The 21,426-nt window shown below is 36.5% G+C and overlaps 1 protein-coding gene across 2 annotated transcripts; it reads right to left on the bottom strand.

The window, feature by feature from the left end:
- Positions 1 to 1,612: 1,612 nt before the first annotated feature.
- LOC107020844 (centromere/kinetochore protein zw10 homolog) lies at positions 1,613 to 19,782 on the bottom strand. Of its 2 annotated transcripts, none has more exons than XM_015221357.2 (14): positions 19,125 to 19,782; positions 16,811 to 16,948; positions 16,517 to 16,687; positions 15,755 to 15,916; positions 14,337 to 14,570; positions 14,107 to 14,268; positions 12,540 to 12,632; positions 12,184 to 12,279; positions 3,219 to 3,347; positions 3,047 to 3,124; positions 2,797 to 2,955; positions 2,482 to 2,632; positions 2,311 to 2,393; positions 1,613 to 2,006 (listed from the first exon to the last, which is right to left on the bottom strand). In XM_015221357.2, the coding sequence occupies exons 1-14, from the start codon at positions 19,671 to 19,673 to the stop codon at positions 1,896 to 1,898; spliced, it is 2,316 nt and encodes a 771-aa protein (XP_015076843.1). In that variant the 5' UTR covers positions 19,674 to 19,782; the 3' UTR covers positions 1,613 to 1,895. The 2 variants fall into 2 exon arrangements, with proteins under 2 accessions (XP_015076843.1, XP_015076844.1); XM_015221358.2 differs by having other exon boundaries at positions 14,107 to 14,256.
- Positions 19,783 to 21,426: the final 1,644 nt, after the last annotated feature.

Below are 21,426 nucleotides of genomic sequence, written 5' to 3'. Positions count from 1 at the left end.
TTGAAGAAATTGGGCCAAAGAGTCCAAATCCCTTTTTTAGTGTTGTATTTTGTTATCTTTGGGCCTAAGCCCTTGTCGTCTTTTCTTTTCTGTATTTATTATTAAGTAATTGTTTGATTAGTTTAGGACAGATAAAAACAAAAATGAGTCCAAATACCGATCCAGGTAGATAGAAATCGGATTTGGACTGACTTTCTCTTTCTCTTTCTCTTTTACATTACTGCGCATTTATTTTGTTGTTAATTGTCGCTTGTTTTAGTGTTAAAAAAGTTCAAATCTCCACAAGACGTCACCTCATTTTAATCGCTTAGCTAAATCAATCAGGAATAAATAAACTTAAAATAAATTTTGCAAGTCAAATATAAATAAGACAGTGAACTAATACTTCATTTTCAAACAACTCTAAATAATTTTTATCTCAAAATTTAAGTTAAACATTTTAGCCAAACAAGTTAGTTGTTGGATAATCGCGAGTTAGCGAGTATTTTAGGTGCCGTAAAAACCTTCTTAAAATATAAATATGAACCCCCGAACCCCCCTTTAAAGTTTTCAACTAGGTTTCCTGTTTAAATCTTTAGAAAACTAAGTATTTTCTTGATTTTATCTTACAAAGAAATTAAGTGACGACTCTAAACAATATATGATATGATTTTTATTATAAGTAGGCGTTTGGTTGTGCGAAATATCATTGATATGATACTGTGAGATGAAATTGACGTTTGGACATGCAATTCACGCTTAAACTCTGATTTCATGAAATCATATGGGAATACCATATCATGAGTTCAGATATTTTATTACAAAAATTGATCCACGAATTTATATTTTGTTAAAACAACCCCACATTTATGTCTACTAACCATTTATTTCACATGTAAATAAAATTTGTACACGTCATTACTTTTTTAAATTTATTATTTTCACCAACATAAAATTTATCATTCTCATCAACATATAGTCAATTTAACTCACACTTCACAATTGTTGAGTAATAAAATCCTAAGAACCCGTGAAATTTACTTCATTTTTACTCAAATATATTGATGAGAAGTGAACAATTACTTAAGTAAAGAACAAATAATTTTGTAATAATTTATTATGTAATTTTATAATTTTTTATTTATTTGATAAGATTGACAAACAATGGGGACCATTCTAATAGTTTTAGAACTTAATGAGATTTTCATGTTTATGAGAAAATATATAACACCAAAATTTCATATCGCATGTTCATACAAAACTTCAATTTCATCGCAGAATTCCATATCATGATATCATATGATGATATCATATCATGATATCATATCGCATGAACAAACACAAGTCTCATAGGTGGGCTCTAGAAGGAAAACAATTTACCTAACAAAAATAAAAAGAAAACATATTTTATGAATAAATGACATTTCTAAGTTCATTGCTTTCTTGCCACAACCCAAACACCCACCCCTAGATCATCCCACCCCATCCAACTCAATAGTGGTTTGGTAATGACAAATAAATGTTCTTGGAATTATATATATTTGCTAACACCGGAAAATAATTAAGAAACTTTTTTCCTTCGTACCAAACACGGGTGACACATCTACATAGTTGCAATGATTCCGGCACAACATTCAGAAGTCGGAACGATACACAAGTATCATGCCATATTTATTACCTAGTTGTATGATATCCTCATAAATGTACAATGAACCGATTTACATTTCACATGAAGAAGCCTATCAAAGTAGATTCTATGGTTCCAACTGCCAAACTCCAATAAATACATAAAACAGCAATTCATTGATTTTGAAACTTGGATAAATGGACTATAGAAGGCTCCTCAAGTAACAAAATCGCAAAACTTATCGAGGTTGAGAGAGATCCAACACAAGTAAAACTTCTAGCTGTAGATATCAATAATCTAAACTGTAACTGAAAGCTTGGTAATATCGACTTTCTATTCTTCGTAAGCACTCTTTCCTCAGAGGTGAATCTGCAAATATGGCTCTGATGAAGTCTTCAACCTGAAAAACCCGATAGCTAATAAATATGGCATGATAATTCAAGCCAAAGAAAAACTGATTTCATCAAGGCAAAACATTCCAACGGAAAATAAATGGTTGTTGACTCTGCCAGCAACCAGAAATCTATAATGCTTCACACGAAACACTATTTTAAGTCAGTTCAGTAATAAATTACAGGCTGCATTTTTAGGATGTTCCTTTATAGATCCTCATTCTATACGTGAAAACGCAGCACATTCCAACCCAACCAATTATGAGATCCTGGTACTAGCTTAATTGATGTTTGATTAATCTTTATACATACCTCTGATTGCTTAAAACCATGGTTGACAAGTTCATCAGTCTCCCAAGCTGCAGTAATAGATTTCAATGGCATATCCAGGAGATCTATTGACAATGACCAGCAGAAAGAAAAAAAAAAGTAAGGTTGAAAATCACTTCATTCTGGAATAAGCACATCCTACAATAAGAATACCTGCTAGCTTGCGTAATTTCCGAAGGGATGGTATAAGATCATCAAGAGTTTGTGCAGGAGATTCCTGCAACTTTCCTGTCTGGTTAATAGCCAATACCGAGTCCAACAAAGAAGACAGATTCTCGAATAGCAGATGAATCAGCCTTTGAAGCTGTGAACAAACAAATCAGCCTATAAGGTCAAGGAACTGTAAGAAACTATGTGCAACTTCAATTCGATGTGGTAAATCATTCTTCTTTGCACAATCTGATGGCTTCATACATGCAGATTCTGAAGCTGTCTGGTCAAGTAACAGAAAAAGGTTTTGGTCCTCACCTGCAATGTTTCTTCTGCAGCAATATCATCTAGGAGGAGGATATCATTTGCTATTCTTGAAAAGACTTCCTCCAGGACCATGCTCATACTTCTCTTGTATGCAGAAGGTAGGAGTAAACGGTGCCATATAATATATACTTTCTCAAGTATGAAAATCACCTGCAGAGAAATGCTTAGGTCCTATTGTAAGGATTGAATATTTGTAGGAAAAACTATTTCCAGTAGGGAAGCACAAATTCCTAAATTGTACCTGGTCAATACTCAACTTAGCAGATTCATATTGCTTCATTTGGTGAGTATTTTGAAATCCATCGGCCCCATCAATAGCCTAGGATCACATGATTGCCAGCAAATATAATCATTGAGATGTCAACCTGTAAGAAACTAAAATGGGCTTGTGTAAGCTCTGGGGGGAAAGTTACCTGTTTTAGGTTATAAATGACAAGTTTTATTTGTCTTTGTAAAACTTCTTCCGCAAGCATCTGGAATCTTGGAGCCAAATCAGCAAATACAACAAGTTCCTTCATTGAAGCTGGAAAGTCTGAGCGGTACTGAAACAATTAACTGTCAGCTTTAACCAATAATGTAAAGGAAGTGTAGATGGAATCACAAGTGCGAAAATGCTAGTAAAATCAAGAAAGACATGGAAGCTTGAGATCTAATGCCTAGCAATTTTTTTCAGTAACTGTTGTTGTTGCTCATGTCATATCCAGATCATACATGGCGCAAAAGTTAATTAGCATTTAAAAAAACCATGGTTGGTGTGCGCATATATATATATATATATATATGTATATATATATGTATGTATATATATGTATGCATGTATTATTGTTCAGAAGAAAAAGGCTTAGGTACTATAACTCAGTTGAGCTTAATACGGTAAAACTTGGGCAACTTTACTTCTTAATTATGTCGTCGTATTCGGATATATACATCGAGAGTAATGAATACAAAGAACATTTGGCATAGATCTATGCAATTACTACTGGATCAGAGTTATCCGCTAAAATCATCCCTCAACTATGACTCATATCTAATGTACATCCTTATATCATCTAAGTGAGCAAAAAACATCCTTATACTATACAAAAAATAACAAGAATCATCCTTCAATCTATTTTTGTTAAGAACTAATTGAACCAATAAAAAAAATTAATTTGGTCATGTCTTGCCACGACGAGAAGATCAAAGTTACCTAAAAAGAATAAGGAATATGGATAGGAAATGAATCTTTCATTCTCGGAATTTTAATTTTGCGTATTGTCAGTTTATATGCTTTTTGCATCATCAAGTAAATTGACTTGCAATGATACATAAGTTAATAAATATTTAGACAGTAGGTTCCGATGATTAGAAATATTATTTAAAAATATATTTTAAAAGTATTACGTCCAACTGTTTAGAGATTTTCTTTAATAAAATATTTAGAGCGCATGTACTTTATATACAATGCAATTCACATTCTATACGATGTACAGAAATGTTAGAAATTTAGTGAATTAAGTAGGCGTTTAGTTATGAAAATAAAATAATCATTGTATTCGAAAATTTGAAGTCGGAGTAGTATTTGGCCATATTTTTACAAGAATATTTAGAATTTGAATACATTTTGACTGAATATGATTTAAATCCTCAATTTCTAAAAAATCACTTAGCTTGACTAGCTTAACCATGTGTACATATATTCATTCGACTTGACACATTTAATTTTGTTGGTGGCGTGAGTTTTTTTGTTCACTTATATAACACAAGGATGTACTTTAATTTTAGGTTATACTTTTTTTTTTAACATTGGTAAAGTCTAATTTTAGGTTATACTTGAGGGATGATTTTAGCCAAAAACTCATTGGATCACACTTCCCACTTGTATCATATAGTGCAGCAGCAGAGGTGAAGCCAAGATTTAAACTTTATGGAATCTGTTTTTTTTTAACCTTGGTGTTCAGGTCAGCTTGCGCCTTGGGCGCACCTCGCCTAATTTCATGGGATACTTATCACCTCCCACCAGCAGCAAGAGGTACCAAGTAACTCTGTCCACCAAGGCTAGAACAAATAGGAAGAAATCACCTAGTGTTTTGTCACTTTCAAATATGAACCTGAAATCTCATGGTTATCAACTCATTTCATTGACCACTACGCCACATTCTCGTATTTGTATTTGGACAAACCCATACGTAAGCCTTATAGTTCCGATCCTAGTGTTTGAAGGACCAAATATTCCCATGGGATTCTCTTTATTTACTAAAAGTTGGACCTCTGGTACCCTCAAGAACTCATGAAGAGGCCAAAATGACTGAGTTAAGAATAGAAGGTTGTACTGGAAGACACACCATAACCTTGGAAAATCATGTACACATACTTTGTTTTTTATTGCTCCTATACTAAATTTAAATTTAATCTTCTCGTGTTTGATCTGCCCCAAAATTTACTTCTAGTTTCTTATAATGAAAGTTTTGCCATATAATATTACACGATAAGTCAGACAAGGCACCCTAACAAAATCCAGCTTTTAAAAAAATTTGAAATTTAAAAGATGAGTGGTTGCCCCTAGTTTCCCTGGTTAATTCTCCTAATAATTACATCAATTGTCTGATGGGTACAGAATGTTCTCTCAGGGTTCTGTCCAAACTATTATTCCACCAATGAAGAATAGGAGAGGTGGCCGTCTTTCTGGTTCATATGATAGTACTCTAGAAAGCGAAGCATTTGAGGCATAGAACAAAGCTTGATAAAGCAAGGTATGAAGAGATTCAAGGACTCTATGGTAATCTGCAAAGCGCTAAGGTATTTGTTGTTTCTAGACTTAGTTAAGTGCAGTCTCAACCAGAGTAGCTGTTACTCCCTTTCTAGGGTAGTTGCAGGTTTCACTTTGGTTTTACTTTATCAGATGTAAAAGTGGTCAGGCTTTCTTCTGTCTTTCTTTCTTTGTTTCTTTCTTCATCTCACTTTTGTGAAGGGATATCATCTCAGTGTTATCCTTGCTATCTGATTATCATATGTATTTCATTACTTTATTGTGTATGAATACTCGATACACACTATCCTCGACACCATTCTAGATAATGATTAATCTATCTATCAATTGCATCATAAATTCTGCTGTTTATAGGATTAAGTTCTCTCTTTGATTTCATTAGTTGTTCGTTTGCATGCTTTATTTATATCTTCATTTTTATTTTCTTTTATTTTTTTAGAATGATAACTTTTTTCCTATTTATCCACAGGTATACTACATCAAAGTAGCCTCCTTCAAAAGTATTACAAACTAGACCGACTCCATTTGTGCTTTTTTACAAATAGTCTATAACATTAAAAAGTTCTTCTGCATGTGCTAAAACTTTCTGTTTACACCAAAAATAATAAAGAGCTATATAATTCATCTTAAAATTCTGCAAATTGTTCGTCTTGCCCTCAAAACATCTTTGATTCCTTTCTTTCCACACTGTCCACCATATACAAGCTGGGATAATCCTCCATCTCTCCTCCTTAATTGTAGTATTGCCTATATTGATCCAGCAATTTAGGAGTTGTGCTATGTTTCTTGGTTTCACCCAAGTGATCTTCCTAAGGCTGCTGAATATTCTCCATAATTGATCTATCCATTTGCAATGCAGAAAGAGATAGTTGACTGTCTCTGCCTGTTCCTCACACAAATAGCATCTTGAGCATAGTTGAAACTTCCTCTTCTTTATATTTTCTTGTGTCAGCGCTGCTTCCTTTGCTAGTAACCATGTGAAGCAGTTTACCTTGTAAGGTTTCCATATCATCTGTCATGGCCAGAGCTCCATCCTGTCATTTGAATTTGAATGATTGAGATCTTTGTAAGCTGACTTGACACTGAAAACCCATTTGCTGCCGATCTTCCACACAACCTTGTCTTCTTCCCTAGTCAGATTACTAAATTGTGCCATAATATGATGGGAGGCCACTATGTTCCCCATCTCCCAATCATTTAAATTCCTCCTAAGATGTAAGTATCACTCCTGTCCTGTCCACATTTCAGCCACAGTTGCATTCTGTTTCAAGCTCAGTGCATATAAGTCTGGGAATAATTGTTTCAGGGTTCTTTGGGCTATCCATCTGTCCTCCCAAAATGACACCTTCATTCCATTACCCACCTGGAATCTGATTCTAGAATGAAACAGAGGCCAAATTCATATGGTGTAGTTACCCTCTTTGTCATCCACCTGTTCTCCATTTCATATTTTGCCCTAATCACCTCTCTCCACAGCATATTCTCTCCTGTAATAAACTTCCAAAGCCATTTCAGCATTAGGATTTTGTTTTGTTTCTTCATGTTCCTAATCCCCAGTCTCCCCTCTTTCTTGTTTTTTATGACCTCTTCCCACTTGACTAGATGAAACTTCTTTTTGTCTTCATTTCCCTGCCAAAAGAAATTTCTTCTCAAAGCATCTATCCTCTGTATGACCTTGTCTGGTGCTGGGAACACAGACATCATATAAACAGGTATTGCATCTAGCACACTATTAACCATTGTTAATCTACCCCACCCCCCAACAGATATTGGCTCTTCCAGTTGGTTAGCTTCTTTTCGCATTTTTCTATAACTCCATTCCAGATCCCTATTGATTTACTCTTTCCCCCCAATGGCATACCTAGGTATATTGTTGGTAGTTCCCCTACCCTACCACCCAAAACCCCTGCCAAACTCTCAACCCCAGCCACTTCATTTATGGGATAAATGGAACTCTTCCCCCAATTGATATGTAAACCAGAGATTGCTTCAAAGATGATGAATATTACTCTTAGGATCAACATTTGCCCCATCATTGCTTCACAAAAAGTTAGAGTATCATCTGCATATTGCAGATGGGTAATCTCCAAGCTATTTTGTGCACTGTTGTCCACCTTAAAGCCCCTTATCCAACGCTTCATCTTGGCTGCGTGAATTAGGTTACTCAAAACTTCCATGGCTAAGATGAATAAAAAGGGTGATAGGGGGTCACCTTGTCTCAGTCCCCTTTGGGATGGAAAGAAACCACTAGGAATTCTATTAACTAAAATAGAAAACTTAACAGTGCTTATGCAGAATTTAACCCATCTAATCCATTTGGCTCCAAAACCCATCCTTTGCATCATAAGTAGTAAGAAATTCCAATTTAAATGATCATAGGCCTTCTGTATAGCGAGCTTGCATAGAATTCCAGGGCACTTACTTCTCTGTCTAGACTCAACACATTCATTTAACACTGCATCCATTATTGTCTACCTTTTATGAATGTCATTTGTTGGTTGTCTACAAGCCTGTGTAGTATCTTCTTTAACCTTTCTGACAGCAGTTTGGCAATGATCTTGTAAACTCCACCTATTTAGACTAATAGGTCTAAAATCTGTCAGTTCCTCAGCTCCCACTTTCTTAGGAATCAAAGCCACAAAGGTGGCATTAATACTGTTCTCAAACCTCTCAGCCTTATGGAACTGCTGCACTGTAGCCACCAGATCAAGTTTAATGATGTCCCAGCATTGGCTGAAGAAAGCCATGGAATAACCATCTGGCCCTGGTGCTTTGTCCACTGCACGTGCTTTTATGCTCTCTAGAATTTCCTGCTCCTCAAAAGGTGCCAAGAGTAATTTGTTTTCTTCTTCGTGAATCATAGGACAGTTTCTTCTCCAGGTATGGTCTCCATTCTTCTGGCTCAGAGTATAGTTCCGCATAATAAGTTACTATCTCCTTCTGTATCTCCTCTGGTTCAGTCAAATTTTCTCCTCACTTTCAGCATTGAGATTGTATTCATTCTCCTGTGTGCATTTGCTGTTCTGTGGAAGAAACTAGTGTTTCTATCCCCCTGCTCTAGCCACATTGCCCTAGATCTTTGCCTCCAAGCTATTTCCTCCCGCTTAGCTATGTCTTCAAACTCAGTGATTAATGTTGTTTTAGAGATTATCTCTTCTGGCCTCAGGGATCTGTTCTCCTGTATCTTCTCTAACTCAGCTAGCTGTTTCAAGACATTTTGTTTTTATATTCCCAAGTTTTCTTTTGCCGTTTTGCTCCATTCTTTCAGCTTTCCTTTTAGTGCTTTGAGCTTTGCAACCAAGACATATCGGGTTTCCCTATGAAGCTGAAGGAGTTCCACCATCCTTTAATTTTGTCATTGAAACCCTCTATGTCCAACCACCAGTTCTCAAATTTAAAGTATGACTTCGTGTTTTCCCAAGCACCGCATTGTAACATTATGGGAGAGTGATCTGATGTCACTCTGTGATGTATGTGCTGCCTTATATTTCTACAGTTTTGCTTCCCACTCTTCCGAGAACAAAATTCTATCAAGTCTGGCTGTTGTTGTATGCCTGTCTCCTTTCTTCCAGGTGTATTTTCCCCCAGATAATTCAGGATCAACTAACTCTATGTCTTCTATGAAATCTGAGAAATCTGTCATTCCTTTGTTGATTCTGTTGCAATTTTTCTTCTCCGATGGGTACTTCACAGTGTTGAATTCCCCACATAGGACCCAAGGTCCTTCAATCAATCCCCTAGCAGCACCAATCTCCCACCAAGTCTCTTCCCTTTCTACTCTATCATTTGGAGTATAGACACCTGTGAGTTGCCAATGGAAATCTTGACATATCCTGTGAAGCTACAGGTGACAGAGTACATCCCTACACTGCTAATTCTCCTTCCCACTCCCTTTTGTCCCACACAATAACGATGCCTCCCCTGGTTCCACTGGCTTCTAGCTGAGCATAATTCACCAATTTATTCCCCCATACTTCCTTCACAATATTTTCAAGTTCCCCTACCTTGGTTTCTTGGAAACAGACTACATTTGCCTTCCAGTTCTTCATAATATTTTTGCTCACTTCCCTCTTTCTACCACAGTTCATCCCCCTTATATTCCATGACACTATGTTTAGCTTCATTATTGTTTAATTGCCAGGTATCCCCCTCTATTTCTAGTGCCCAAGCTCATGAACTTTGTATCCAGTTCCAGGCTTTTCAATTCGTATGCTCCTTTCTTTTTGTTTGTTGTGACTTCTCCCTTTTCCCCCTTGTTCCCTTGCTTATTATTATCAATTTTCATAAAGAGCTCCTCTGCTTTCTCCTCAGATCCTCTAAAATTTACCCCAAATTCAGTGCTCAATTTGAGTATGTGTTGTTTAATCCACGAGTGGAGGATTTTTTTCATTAAAATTTTCTTCTAAAGGCAGTTGAATCATTAGCGGTACAGCATCCTCTGTGATCTCTGTATTGCTATCATTCTGCCCATTCAGTTGTGACACGGCCATTATTTGTTTTCCCATGTTTGTAGCTTTCGCTACGGTGACTGCATTCTCCCCCTCCTCCTGCATTGTCTCTTCTTGTTCGCGAGACATAAAATTTCTCTCCTCCATCTCCAGGTTGTCCAGATTTTTGAATCTATTCTGCGTCTTGTTTGAGAAAGATTTGCCATTATTTCAACGCTTACTAAGTCTAGTCTTTAGGCTTCTTGGCTGCTTTATTTTTGTTTAAATTTTGTTGGGCCTAAAGCTTTTTTTGGGCCCTGGTTTTTTCTCACTTATTTGGCCTGCTACTCCATAAAGTTGCCCTTTCCCTTTCCAGCTGAAGTCACGTGCCTGTTCACATGATTCCCGTTCAAAAGTTCTCCAGCTGTCGATGTGCCCACATGCTGTGGTGTATAAATTGTTGGTTTCTCCATCGTACTAGGTATTGAAACTTCTTTACCCAGTGGATCTCTGTCTTCATTCTCTCTCCTCGTATCCACTTTTCTGACGGTCATCGGTGTCTCGCACCAGATCGAAACTCTGTAGACATAGCCGTCGCTAGAAATCCTCACCTCCCTCGGAACTTTTTCCCGTCACCCTTCACTTCTATACGAGCCCAATGAAGGTGATTTTTGAGTTTTGTTTCTTCCTCTGTTTCGATAGATCTACCACATTGGTTGCCGATTTGTTTGAAGATACACGATGACCATAAACTCAAAGGTAATCCCATGGCTCTTATCCAGACCCAATCTCTTCTTACTTCATCTGGCCAACATCCAATGGTCGGCTTCCACTAGTACAAGCTTAGCTTCATCTTTTTCCATACCCATGCCCCCAACATGACATGTTTAGCTGCTACTCTTGATGGGAGTTCAAACAAAAATTGACCTTCATTCATGGCAAAAACATTGACTCCTATGGCTGACTTCCAAGTATCGCAGGCCCATCTTCTTACGTCATTCAAAGCTGGGGTCTCCTGTAGTGTGTCCTGGAATCTTCCAACGATGCATCTATTAAGAATATTTGTTTCTGCCAGCGATGCTCCGCTTGTGACTTCTATATGAGCCTCCTTCACGTGCAACGTTGCTCCCTTCATGGAATCCGCCATCCACCTGCTGCTTTGGACTGCCTCCCTATAGGATGTGTTCGAATGTTTGCCCATGTTAACTTGGGGTTTTGGTTGCAAGTTGGGTTCATAGATGAATCTGACTATTTTGTGGACGATATTACTCCACTCCCCCATGTATGAAGCTTCCGATGTAATAATTATAGACTTTTTCTGACCTTGGATAGCAATAAAACTGACAAATCTGCCCTTCTCGTTGTGTTTAAGAGAGCAGTAAAACTCTGCAAAATGCTCCTTGAACTTCCATCTCCTAATAACTTTCCCTTGTACCTTGGACGCCTCAGTAAATATTGATACCAGCCACCGCAAAACTTTAATGCTAATCTTCACTCTTCTCACTAACTTTCTGCTACTCTCAGTCCATTCGTACCAAGAGTCTGTACCACCTTTACATCTAGTGATTTCGTATGATTTAAACCCCGCATTGTAGTAAATGTTGTTGACCCCTAATGATGTGATTCCGGCCATATCTGCCGGAGAATAAGTCCCCAGATCGATTTTAGTTCAGACTAGGCTGTCTTCGTATATCGTGCCTGGGAGCATTTTCTCTCTCTTATGCGCAAGTCTGCTATTTTATTTTACTTCTTTGAGAAAGCTTTATTTATATCTTTAGATTGACTGGACAATGCCTCTTTATCTAGTTGTTTGAAAACATCTGTGTCCACATATATGGGAAAATGTGATTTTACTAACTAGAAACAAAGAAACGGTATATATTTAATTGCTATGCTTTCTTCATTGTTGTTCTTCTTCTTTTACTTGGGTTTGATCCACGTGAACCAAGGTTTTCTGGAAACAGCCTCTCTACCTCCACAAGGTAGTGGTGAGGTCTACGTACACTCTACCCTCCCCAGACCCCACATAGTGAAATTTCACTAGGTATGTAATATGTTGTTGTTGTTGTTTAATCACATTAAATCAAAATGGACATCTATTTGGGACCGTCGGAGCAATTTTTGATTGCAGTACGACATGTGAAGACAGAGAAAATCGAAGTAACTAAAACAGAAATGAAGAAAAAATTCATCCATGCTTACCTCAAATGCAAGTCCAAGTATCTCCTGAGATAGATAGTGGCAATCATTGTGAATAAGAACGGCAGAATGGTTGATGGAATCGAGCTGTCTTTCGAACTATTCAAGTCAAACATGGAGGAAAACAGAAAAAGAAGAAGAGAATAGCCATTAATGACATAAATTGTGAGCATGAAAAAGCTACAAAAGACGGACACCAAACTGCCCTTGCCCTGAAGACTCAGAGGGTTATGACAAGAAAGAAAAAGAAACTTTTTGCTACATGCATTCGAATATGTATCGGAAATGGAGAAAAGCTAGATAGCCATAAACAAGCATGTTCTGCATGGGTTTATTACGCAGGTCTCTTCTACACTAACCTTGACAGGTATGATAGCTTCATAAAGAAGTAGAGAATCCCTAGCAGAGTGATAGAATTCCAACCCCACTCTAGAAGATGACAAGCAAGCATCCTGCATATTGAAACCATTTTCCGCAGGGTCATTAGAAGAAAGTTTGTAGGAAAAAGTACAAGGTAAAGTAAACAAGCAAAAATAGTAGAAGAGCCAGAGAAACAAGACTAGTAAAATTCATTCAACATCAGTCCTGACAAGAAAATAAGAAACTGACAGTCGAAGTCGTAACTCATATATGTGCAAAAAATCTTAGCATAGTCCATTGGTTACAACAGAATCTGCAGCTCAAAAACTCACTGTGCCTCCACGCATTAAACTAAGGAATTGCACACCACAAACAATTGAAATATGAACACATTATAAACTAAATGAGCACTCTTTTTTCTTATGAAGGTGGTATCCGGGCTAGCATGCACACCTTGACTAACTCCACTGGTTATCCGTATGCGCACCTCGACTAAGTCCACCGGGTATCAGGTCCCTCCCTTCAACACAAGTGCCGGGCAACTCTTCCCACCAAAACAATTAAGTTGGTTTACTTCTGTTTTTGTTTTCCTTCAATTTTTAACCATCGCTGTAATTAAGGTTAATCACCCAAATTGTTACCATTTCTATTGCTCTCCCTAAAAAGTGATCATGACTTCATTCAAACAACTTTTCGGGAAAAAAACATTCTTCTTAAAGCAAATTCAATAAAACAGTACTAAAAAGCCTCCTAGTTAACGACATTGTGTTAGCAGCCACTGAAAAGCTTATATTAACTTTAAAACACAGCAAGAATGATCTATCTACCTTGGCAATGGAAATGTTTATATCTCTGCAAGATAGCTAATGGTGCGCAACTGTGACAAGTTATATAGTAAAAGAAGAGGAAATCTTTTGAGGTGTCTTTTTTCTTGTTCAGCTCATACAGACAAGGTGGAAAGAAAATAGAAGAATGAACACTGTGAACTCATGCAAGTGAGCCAGTCACAAAAAATTTACGATCAAAGAGATTAACCATGGACTTCATTGACTAAATACTGGACAATATCATCTTCTTTTCCTGGATAACCAAGAAATCCCCAAGGGATAGTGTCTCATGTTCAAAACTAGGTGGAGAATAGGCCTGCCCTTATGCTTATCCACTTGAATAACAGGCTATTGTATGTGGCATGTGTTGAGCTCTTACCACTAGACGAAAGCTTTGAGGGTTGGATGATAAAATCTTTGTTATGGATGCTATACCAAATTAACCTCTCGCTTCAAAATTTCGACCCTCCTAATATTCAGCAATGCTGGAAAAGAAGCTAAATATAAAACATTTTGACCTGAAAATATCTAAGTTCTATATCAAGACACTTCTTGATACTAAGGGATGGGCATCAATAGTAAGATGAGCAACGAACGAAGTAAGCAAACCTTGGTCCTTTGAGATAGCTTAAAAGGGAAAGCAAAGGAAGACAGAGGGGAGAGAGGAGAAAGTAAAACAATTCGGTTGTTCATAAGTAAACAAAAATCTTTGTGATTCTCTAAGCTTCAGTGAACTGACCTTGAGTGTTTCATGAACTAACTTCATTAGTTGTGACGCTGCTTCAGACACCACACATCTCTCAGATGTAAAAAGCAAATCGACAACAAGGTCAGATGAACTTTCAGCATTATCATCATTCTTAACTTTAGAGTTTCTCCTAGTGCCATCCTGCAGAAAGAGCTTTACAAACATTCAAAACCTAAGACATTGACAATTTAAAATGCAAAAGTACAACAGTTAGTACTTACCTCAGGAAGACGGAAGTCAGACTGTAAAAGTTGATTTCTTGCCTTGGCCAAAATCTCAACCTTTTTTCTCGATGCAAAATGAACCTCCACATTATCTGCAAATTTGCTCAATCTTTCATCCTTGCCATCAGAGGAAGCAATGAACATTAACTCCTTCAAACTTGCCTCAAAGTTAGATGTGCACTTCACAATTTTCTGAAAATCTACCAGTTTGGAAGCATCATCAGGCACTCTCTGAAACAAGAATATCAAAATTGGGAATTCAACATTATAATATAACCTAGTTAACAATGAGAATTATGCATGCTAATCAGTTGTTTTCGTTATCAAGTGCTATCCAGAAGAATAAAAGCCAGTAAATATTTGATGCTTCATTAGTCTGGTAATGCACATTATGCTAGTCATGACAAAATCCCAAAGATATATCATATGTTAAGGAGAGGAGAATCACCGACCCAAGCATGCCACTAAAATACTTGATTTGTCAAATTGGTTTTTCACTGTATTGTTGAGAATCTCTGACAAAAGACATCCAGATATATATATGCTACATCGTAGATCATATGGACTGATTAAGGGTGACCTCATATGGGTTTAAGTATCTAGTAGGAGTACGTGCAGTTTTTTGCTGGTCCTTTTGTGTGTTCTAATGATCTGTGTGAAGTATCTGCACCCATATCTCACCCATTCAACACGGGTACGTCAATGCAAATGAAAGGACCCAGGTAACATAGGTTACACTAACATCTTTTCATACCCATTGGAGATGAAACGGGCTGAGAATTTCTACTTGACCAAATATGATAGAAAAAGTACATGTCAGAGGCATAGTTATCAGTTATCACATCAAGACAAGAGAAAACGTACTAGAGCAACTTTATGAAGTACTTATGCCCAATGGATATTTTGTAATCTTTCAATGAAAAACAGAATTTACATAACTTCAGCTAAAACAGGGCCCACTTCAGCAAATTAACCGAAGTTCAGCCAGATACTTTGACTCATATTTCTAGCTTTGTTCAGAGTAACAACCGCCATCTAATAAAAGATCTCATTTAGCAATATATATGTGTGAAATTTTCTCTCAAAAAACTCTTCTGAGAAGTCAGGTAATCAAATGACACCCAAGAATTGCTAACAATTACCTATCCTTTCACACAATACATAGAGCTATCTTGGTTCTACATGGAAGTGTGAATTACGCAAACTAACACATCAACTGATATATTAAATATTTTAGTAAAAAGAGTACTAGCAAGGATACATAAAAAAGTTAACCGTCCATCACAAGTAGTCTCCTGGAAAGATCTCAACAATATCAAAAGCATTCATAATTGGCATAGACGAAATGATGACTTGTAACAATTCAGATTGCAAGAGAAACCCCTATGTTAAAGCGTAAAGGTATTGAATTGGACCTTGGAGAGGAAGTTGGATACTATCAAATCTGACATCCTTGGCCATGTTAATTTTCCAAAGCACAGCATCCATGTACTATTTTCAAAGCACAAAAACTTACTAATAAACTTGATAACATCAATAAGTACAGAGTACATACTTCCCCCATCAATACTGTCAACCTGCATGTTGAGGCACAGTCCGGTTATTGTGGATGTTAAGACCTTAGCAGCAATTAGAATCCTGTTTATTTCAAAGCATAAGGGGGTAGATTTGTTTTTTCTTTTCTCATTATATAGGTAAAACAAAATGGTTAGATCATGCAGCTTCCAGAAACAAATATAAGGCAAAAAACACAAAGCAGGTTAGAAATTCTTTTGAAGAAATCACTCCAACCATGTCCAGGTGAGTAGATTATGTTATCCGAACAACAATCATTTAACTTTTGGAAAAGATTATCATTTTTTCTAGTAAACAGTGCAGGATGTCAAAGAAGTAGAGCCTCCAATCTATGTTTGCTCGGACTCTTCAAAAATGCCACCGGATGTGGGTCAGATCCTCTAAAAGTAGTGCATTTTTGTAGGATCCATCACAAGTGCAGCAACATTTTTGGAGAGTCCATACAACATAACTCTCAATATATTTTTTTTGAGGATAGTAACACTAACATAACTCTCAATATAGAAAATGTTTGGATTCAAATTGAAGTGATGCTTTTGCATAAATGAATATGTAAAAATAGCCAAGAGGAAAAACTGTAATGTCGGAATTTAAACATTTACATTTGGATCAGCAGATGGAAGTATCTTCAGATTTGCCTTGACACCATTTCCAGACTCCTGATTAATCCATTCCACCACAATAGTTGACCTAAAACTCACCACTGGCATTATTACATGTTTAATCATCAAATCTGCTACTTTTGCCAGCCCATAATCCATAATACCAACTGCCTAAAAACAAAAAAATAACATGAACAAATAGTTGATCACATTTGCTCTAAGTTTACCAGAAATATCAATATCTATCAGAAATCTTCAGATAAAGTGAAATGGAGAGGTATTTTACAAACTCACATTCATCGCTTTTACAACTGTGTGGAGCTCAATCCCATCAAAACCTCTGATGCTCAACTGATACTTCAGGTGAACTGTATTGGTTTCTTGCTCAAACCACACTGCACTGTCCATACATTGCAAAAGCACCTCTTGCATCTACACACCCAAATCGAATTCCTCTAAACAAGAATCACAGAAACTAAATAAAGATCACCAATTTTTGTATCTTCTGTTAGCCCAACCACCACCCCCATTCACAGAGCACTTAATCTTGCAAAATAAGCACAGAAAAAATACAAAGACATAAACATACATATTATAGACATTACAATAAAGGAGAAGCCTGGTGCATTAACCCCGCAAATTCCAGAGAAGGACCGGACCACATTGGGTTTTACATATGCAGCTTCCCTTGCATTTCTGCAACAGGTGATTTCTATGGTTTGAACCCGTGACCACTTGGTCACATGGCGGTAACTTCTACCATTGCGCCAAGACATAGACATCACAATCCTTTTTTTCTTTTGATTGGTGATCGTCTGATCCACAACAAAAAAATTCTACAGCAACTCATAACCAAATTCATTGTGGGACGGAAGAAAAAAGATGGTGTCAGACTGATTTGGAAACCAGAAAATTTAAAGATGTTCCCTTGCTGCCAGCCTACCACAGTTAGATGTTAAAAAAAAGAGAGGACACAACTGCACCACACTTGGTTTAGAGGCTCTGATGAACTTCAATATCAATCAACTATCCCTCAATTCGAAAGGTGGTGTCCTCTATAAGAATCAAGTATCTGTTCCTACCTATACAGGCTTATTTTAAAATGGGCACTTCGAATCACTCTTCTTACTGGCACAACTAAGTGTTGCAAGCAAAGAAGAATACTAACATAATAAAATCTTGTACCAGTAAACTATTCAAATATCTCATTAGTAAATCAAAATCATGTCTGCCACAGCTTACTAACTAGTTTGACGTTAGCTATCAGAATCTTCTCTATACATGCAGTTCTATTCAGGCCCATTTCACTCTCAAATAGCTCTACATGGTCACACAACATACTACGAGTTGGTAATGTGACCAATGTCAAGTTCTGGAAAGACATAGCTGGGGAATACAACTCTTCAAATTGCTTATCACAATCTTTTCCTAATCTCTAGCAACCCAGATTTCACAATGTCGCAAAATAGAACAGGAAGCACTTGGGCTCCACTGTTCAGAAGAAATTTACAAGATTGGGAGCTTGATAATATACTCAATCTACTGGAAGGTTGGAAAATTGTGCAGCCAATGCTCGGACTTCAGATAGATTAACATGGGGCAACAAAGCTGATAGTTTATACCCTGTCGAAGCAGGCTACTCAACTCTTTATGCCCAGAAGGAGGTGGTAGAAGGCTGGCCATGGAAATTAAATTGGAAAACAAAATTACCCCCGAAGGTGATTTGCTTCACTTCGATAGCACTCAACGAAGCATCTCTGACTCAAGATAATCTCAACAGAAAGAAAAATGCCCGTTGTCAACAATGCTACAAGCGCAAAACAATGTATAGAAACTAACAGTCACCTACTAGTACACTGCTCAGTTGCTACAGGTATCTTTTTTTTTTTTGAACATGATGTTGCTACAGATATCTGGGATATGTCCTTTTCAGTTTTTGGGCTCAGTCAGGTCATGCATGCCTGAGAGCATTAAGGATGCTTACATATGCTGGAGTACTTGGATAGTTGGTAGAGCCATCAGGAAATTCTGGAAAATGGTCCCTGCTTGTATTTCTTGGTGTATTAGGATAGAAAGGAGCCGTAGATGTTTTGATGGAATAGCAACTCCTAATCACATTCTCAAGGCTAAGTGTCTTAATTTGTTGTATAGCTGGAGTGATTTGTCCCCAGACAACTTTTTGGATTTTGTTAGCTCCTTATTTGGGACTCATTGTAATGAAGCAAACACACTCACTTTTGATCTTACACCTTTGTACCATTTGCATCTTCTTGATGCCTTTAATGAAATCTATTTCTTCATCTAAATATCTCGTATTCTAATGCATCTCCATATGAACATAAAAACCTCTACTCTTGAATAAAAAGACTTAATTTTTACTCAATTCTCCAACGAATTTTCAGTAAAAAGACTTACGTATATATTATTTACAACATATGTTCAATAATTAAAAGGCCAAATATTCACCAAAAAAGCTTCAACAAAAACAATGGCATTCACAAATAAGCCTCAATTTCTACAGTAGATGTTCAAAACGAATTCATTTCCTATAATCAACTTAGCAATTAAACAATCATAATCATATACAAAAACAGTATGGAGATGTTACCTCCTCAAAACACTCAGTCCATTCATCCTTCAACAATCCGTAAACCAAAGGCTGTTTTTCCTCATCATTACTCGTAACCAACACTGCCTTTAACTCCCTTAAGGCTTCAGCCGCTTGTTCAACTCTCCCTACCTTAATCTTCTCCTTCACAAACCTCAGTCTATCACTCAATTCCAAAATCACATTAAGCAACCCTAACAATTCCCTTTTTTCCTTCACCTCTCTATTTTTTACCAGAATTTCATCAATTACAGCTTTGGTTTGAGCTTCAACTGGATGATCCGAGATGAGTTGAATCAAGTCGGATACTTGAGAAGTGAGATTTTCAGATTTTGAAACGACGTCGGAACACTGAGAAAAGAGTGTGGAGAATTCGGAGTGATGTGAGAGAATGTATTGCCGGACTTTGGATTTTATATCGACGGAACGAAGTTGTAGACGGTCGATGAGAAGACGGAGATCTGGAGCAGATAACGGTGAGTTTACATCGTCGATGTCCGGCGACGAGAGTAGATCTCTAACGTCAATTGAATTGAACAGTACGTCCATGTCTCGCCGGAAAAATTCCCCTTTCCCTCTCGCGGCCCGTTTTTAATTACTCACGTATAGTAAAATAGATTGAAACCATTCCCAAATACCAAAAGGTCTTCTAATTAAATTTTGTTTGTATTTTTCTTAAAATTCATATAATTATTAGATAAAGAAAACATAATTCAAGATTGACCTATTTTTTTCTTGAAATTTCCTGGAAAACAAACTTCCATATCAAATAGATAGACATTAATTTTTTTTAAAAATGTTAGAAACAGTGACGGATTCAGAATTTGATAATGTGCGTGCTCATCATAAAGTTGCTAGCAAAGAAAAATAAGATTCAACAGTGAAAAAGTATAAAAAGAAATTAAAAAATTATGGAGAAGTTCAGTTTGGATTTTTTCAACAAAAAATAAGTTTTACCAAGATTTGGGTCCTAGTTGAAGGACACAATGACATAAGAATTCAAGTTTGGAGCAACACACTCACGAGATGTTTTGTTTAATGGACATGTTGAGGAATATATTATATAACATTTTCAGTATATTCTATAAACGTATATAAAATTTTCGTCTGGATCAATGGGTACTCGAGCAACCAAACCTCAACACGTGAGTCTGCGGGGGTATGTGCCTGATTATAACTAATATTCAATTATTTTTCAAATGTATTTTCTTTTATCGAGTAGTCAAGTGCGCTTTCGGAAGATATAATATATTTAGACATAAAAAAGAAGTGTTATTATTAGAAGAAGGCCTAAGTCATCTACAGCCACTCAAAGTTGTCCGCATAATTCATTTAGACACCTCAACTAATCCTTATGCCAATTGAACACTTTATTGGTTCAAAAGTCATTCCTATTGGACACAAAATGCTGACATGGCAAAAAAAGTGTAATTCACTTTCCTTGAGCGCGTTTATTTATTGAAAATTTTCCTTTTTTTTCTTAATTTATACCCCTAACTTAATTTTAAAAAAAATAATTAACAAAAAAAAGAAGAACAGTTCTTCTTCTTCCCTATTTCTATCAACCACGCCCCATCCCCACTCCACCCCACCCCCACCCCCATACCTATGCACTAGTGGTTATCTTCTTCCCCCACCATTCTAATGATTCAAATTCTTAGCATTTTGTTTCGTTCTTTTTTTTTTTCATTTTTTGTAAAAAAAAAATTGCTAATTTAATATGTGAGAAGAAGAAAAATTCGAACATTGGAATTAAAAATTGATCGATATTCGTCCATCTCTATTTCGATCACTCCGATTGAACAAACATCGCCACTCATTAATTTATTAAAGATGATATTAAAAAATTCAACATACTTTCAATTTTTCTTGGTCATGAATCTTAAAAATAATTTATTGACGTTTATTTATTTTCACAAAAATCTCAAAACAAATGGAGAATAACAAATGATAGGAGAATAAATTTGAACGGGAGATTTTTATTTTTGTTATCTCCGTTATCAATGGTGAAATTGATGGTGGCTGCTGAGGTTCACAGGGTAGAGGAAGAAGAAAGGTCAAAGTGTTATGTGGGGTTGGGGAGATTTTCTTTTTAAATATTTTTGTGATTAATAAATAAAGGCTGGAAATTATTTTTCATTTTGTCAAAATGAAAACTTATATTTTATTGCTAAACCGGGTCCATGTGCCAAGTGTCATAATTTTATTTGTCATTGTTTTAAGATAATGCGCGTGAATTACACGCAAAATATTTTTAAAAAAAAGTTTTCGTTTTATGTTCAATAGATACATATTCTTTAAT

Source organism: Solanum pennellii, chromosome 5, assembly GCF_001406875.1.
Source record: "Solanum pennellii chromosome 5, SPENNV200".
Taxonomy (NCBI): Eukaryota; Viridiplantae; Streptophyta; class Magnoliopsida; order Solanales; family Solanaceae; genus Solanum; species Solanum pennellii.
This window is presented reverse-complemented; position numbering and strand designations above follow the sequence as displayed.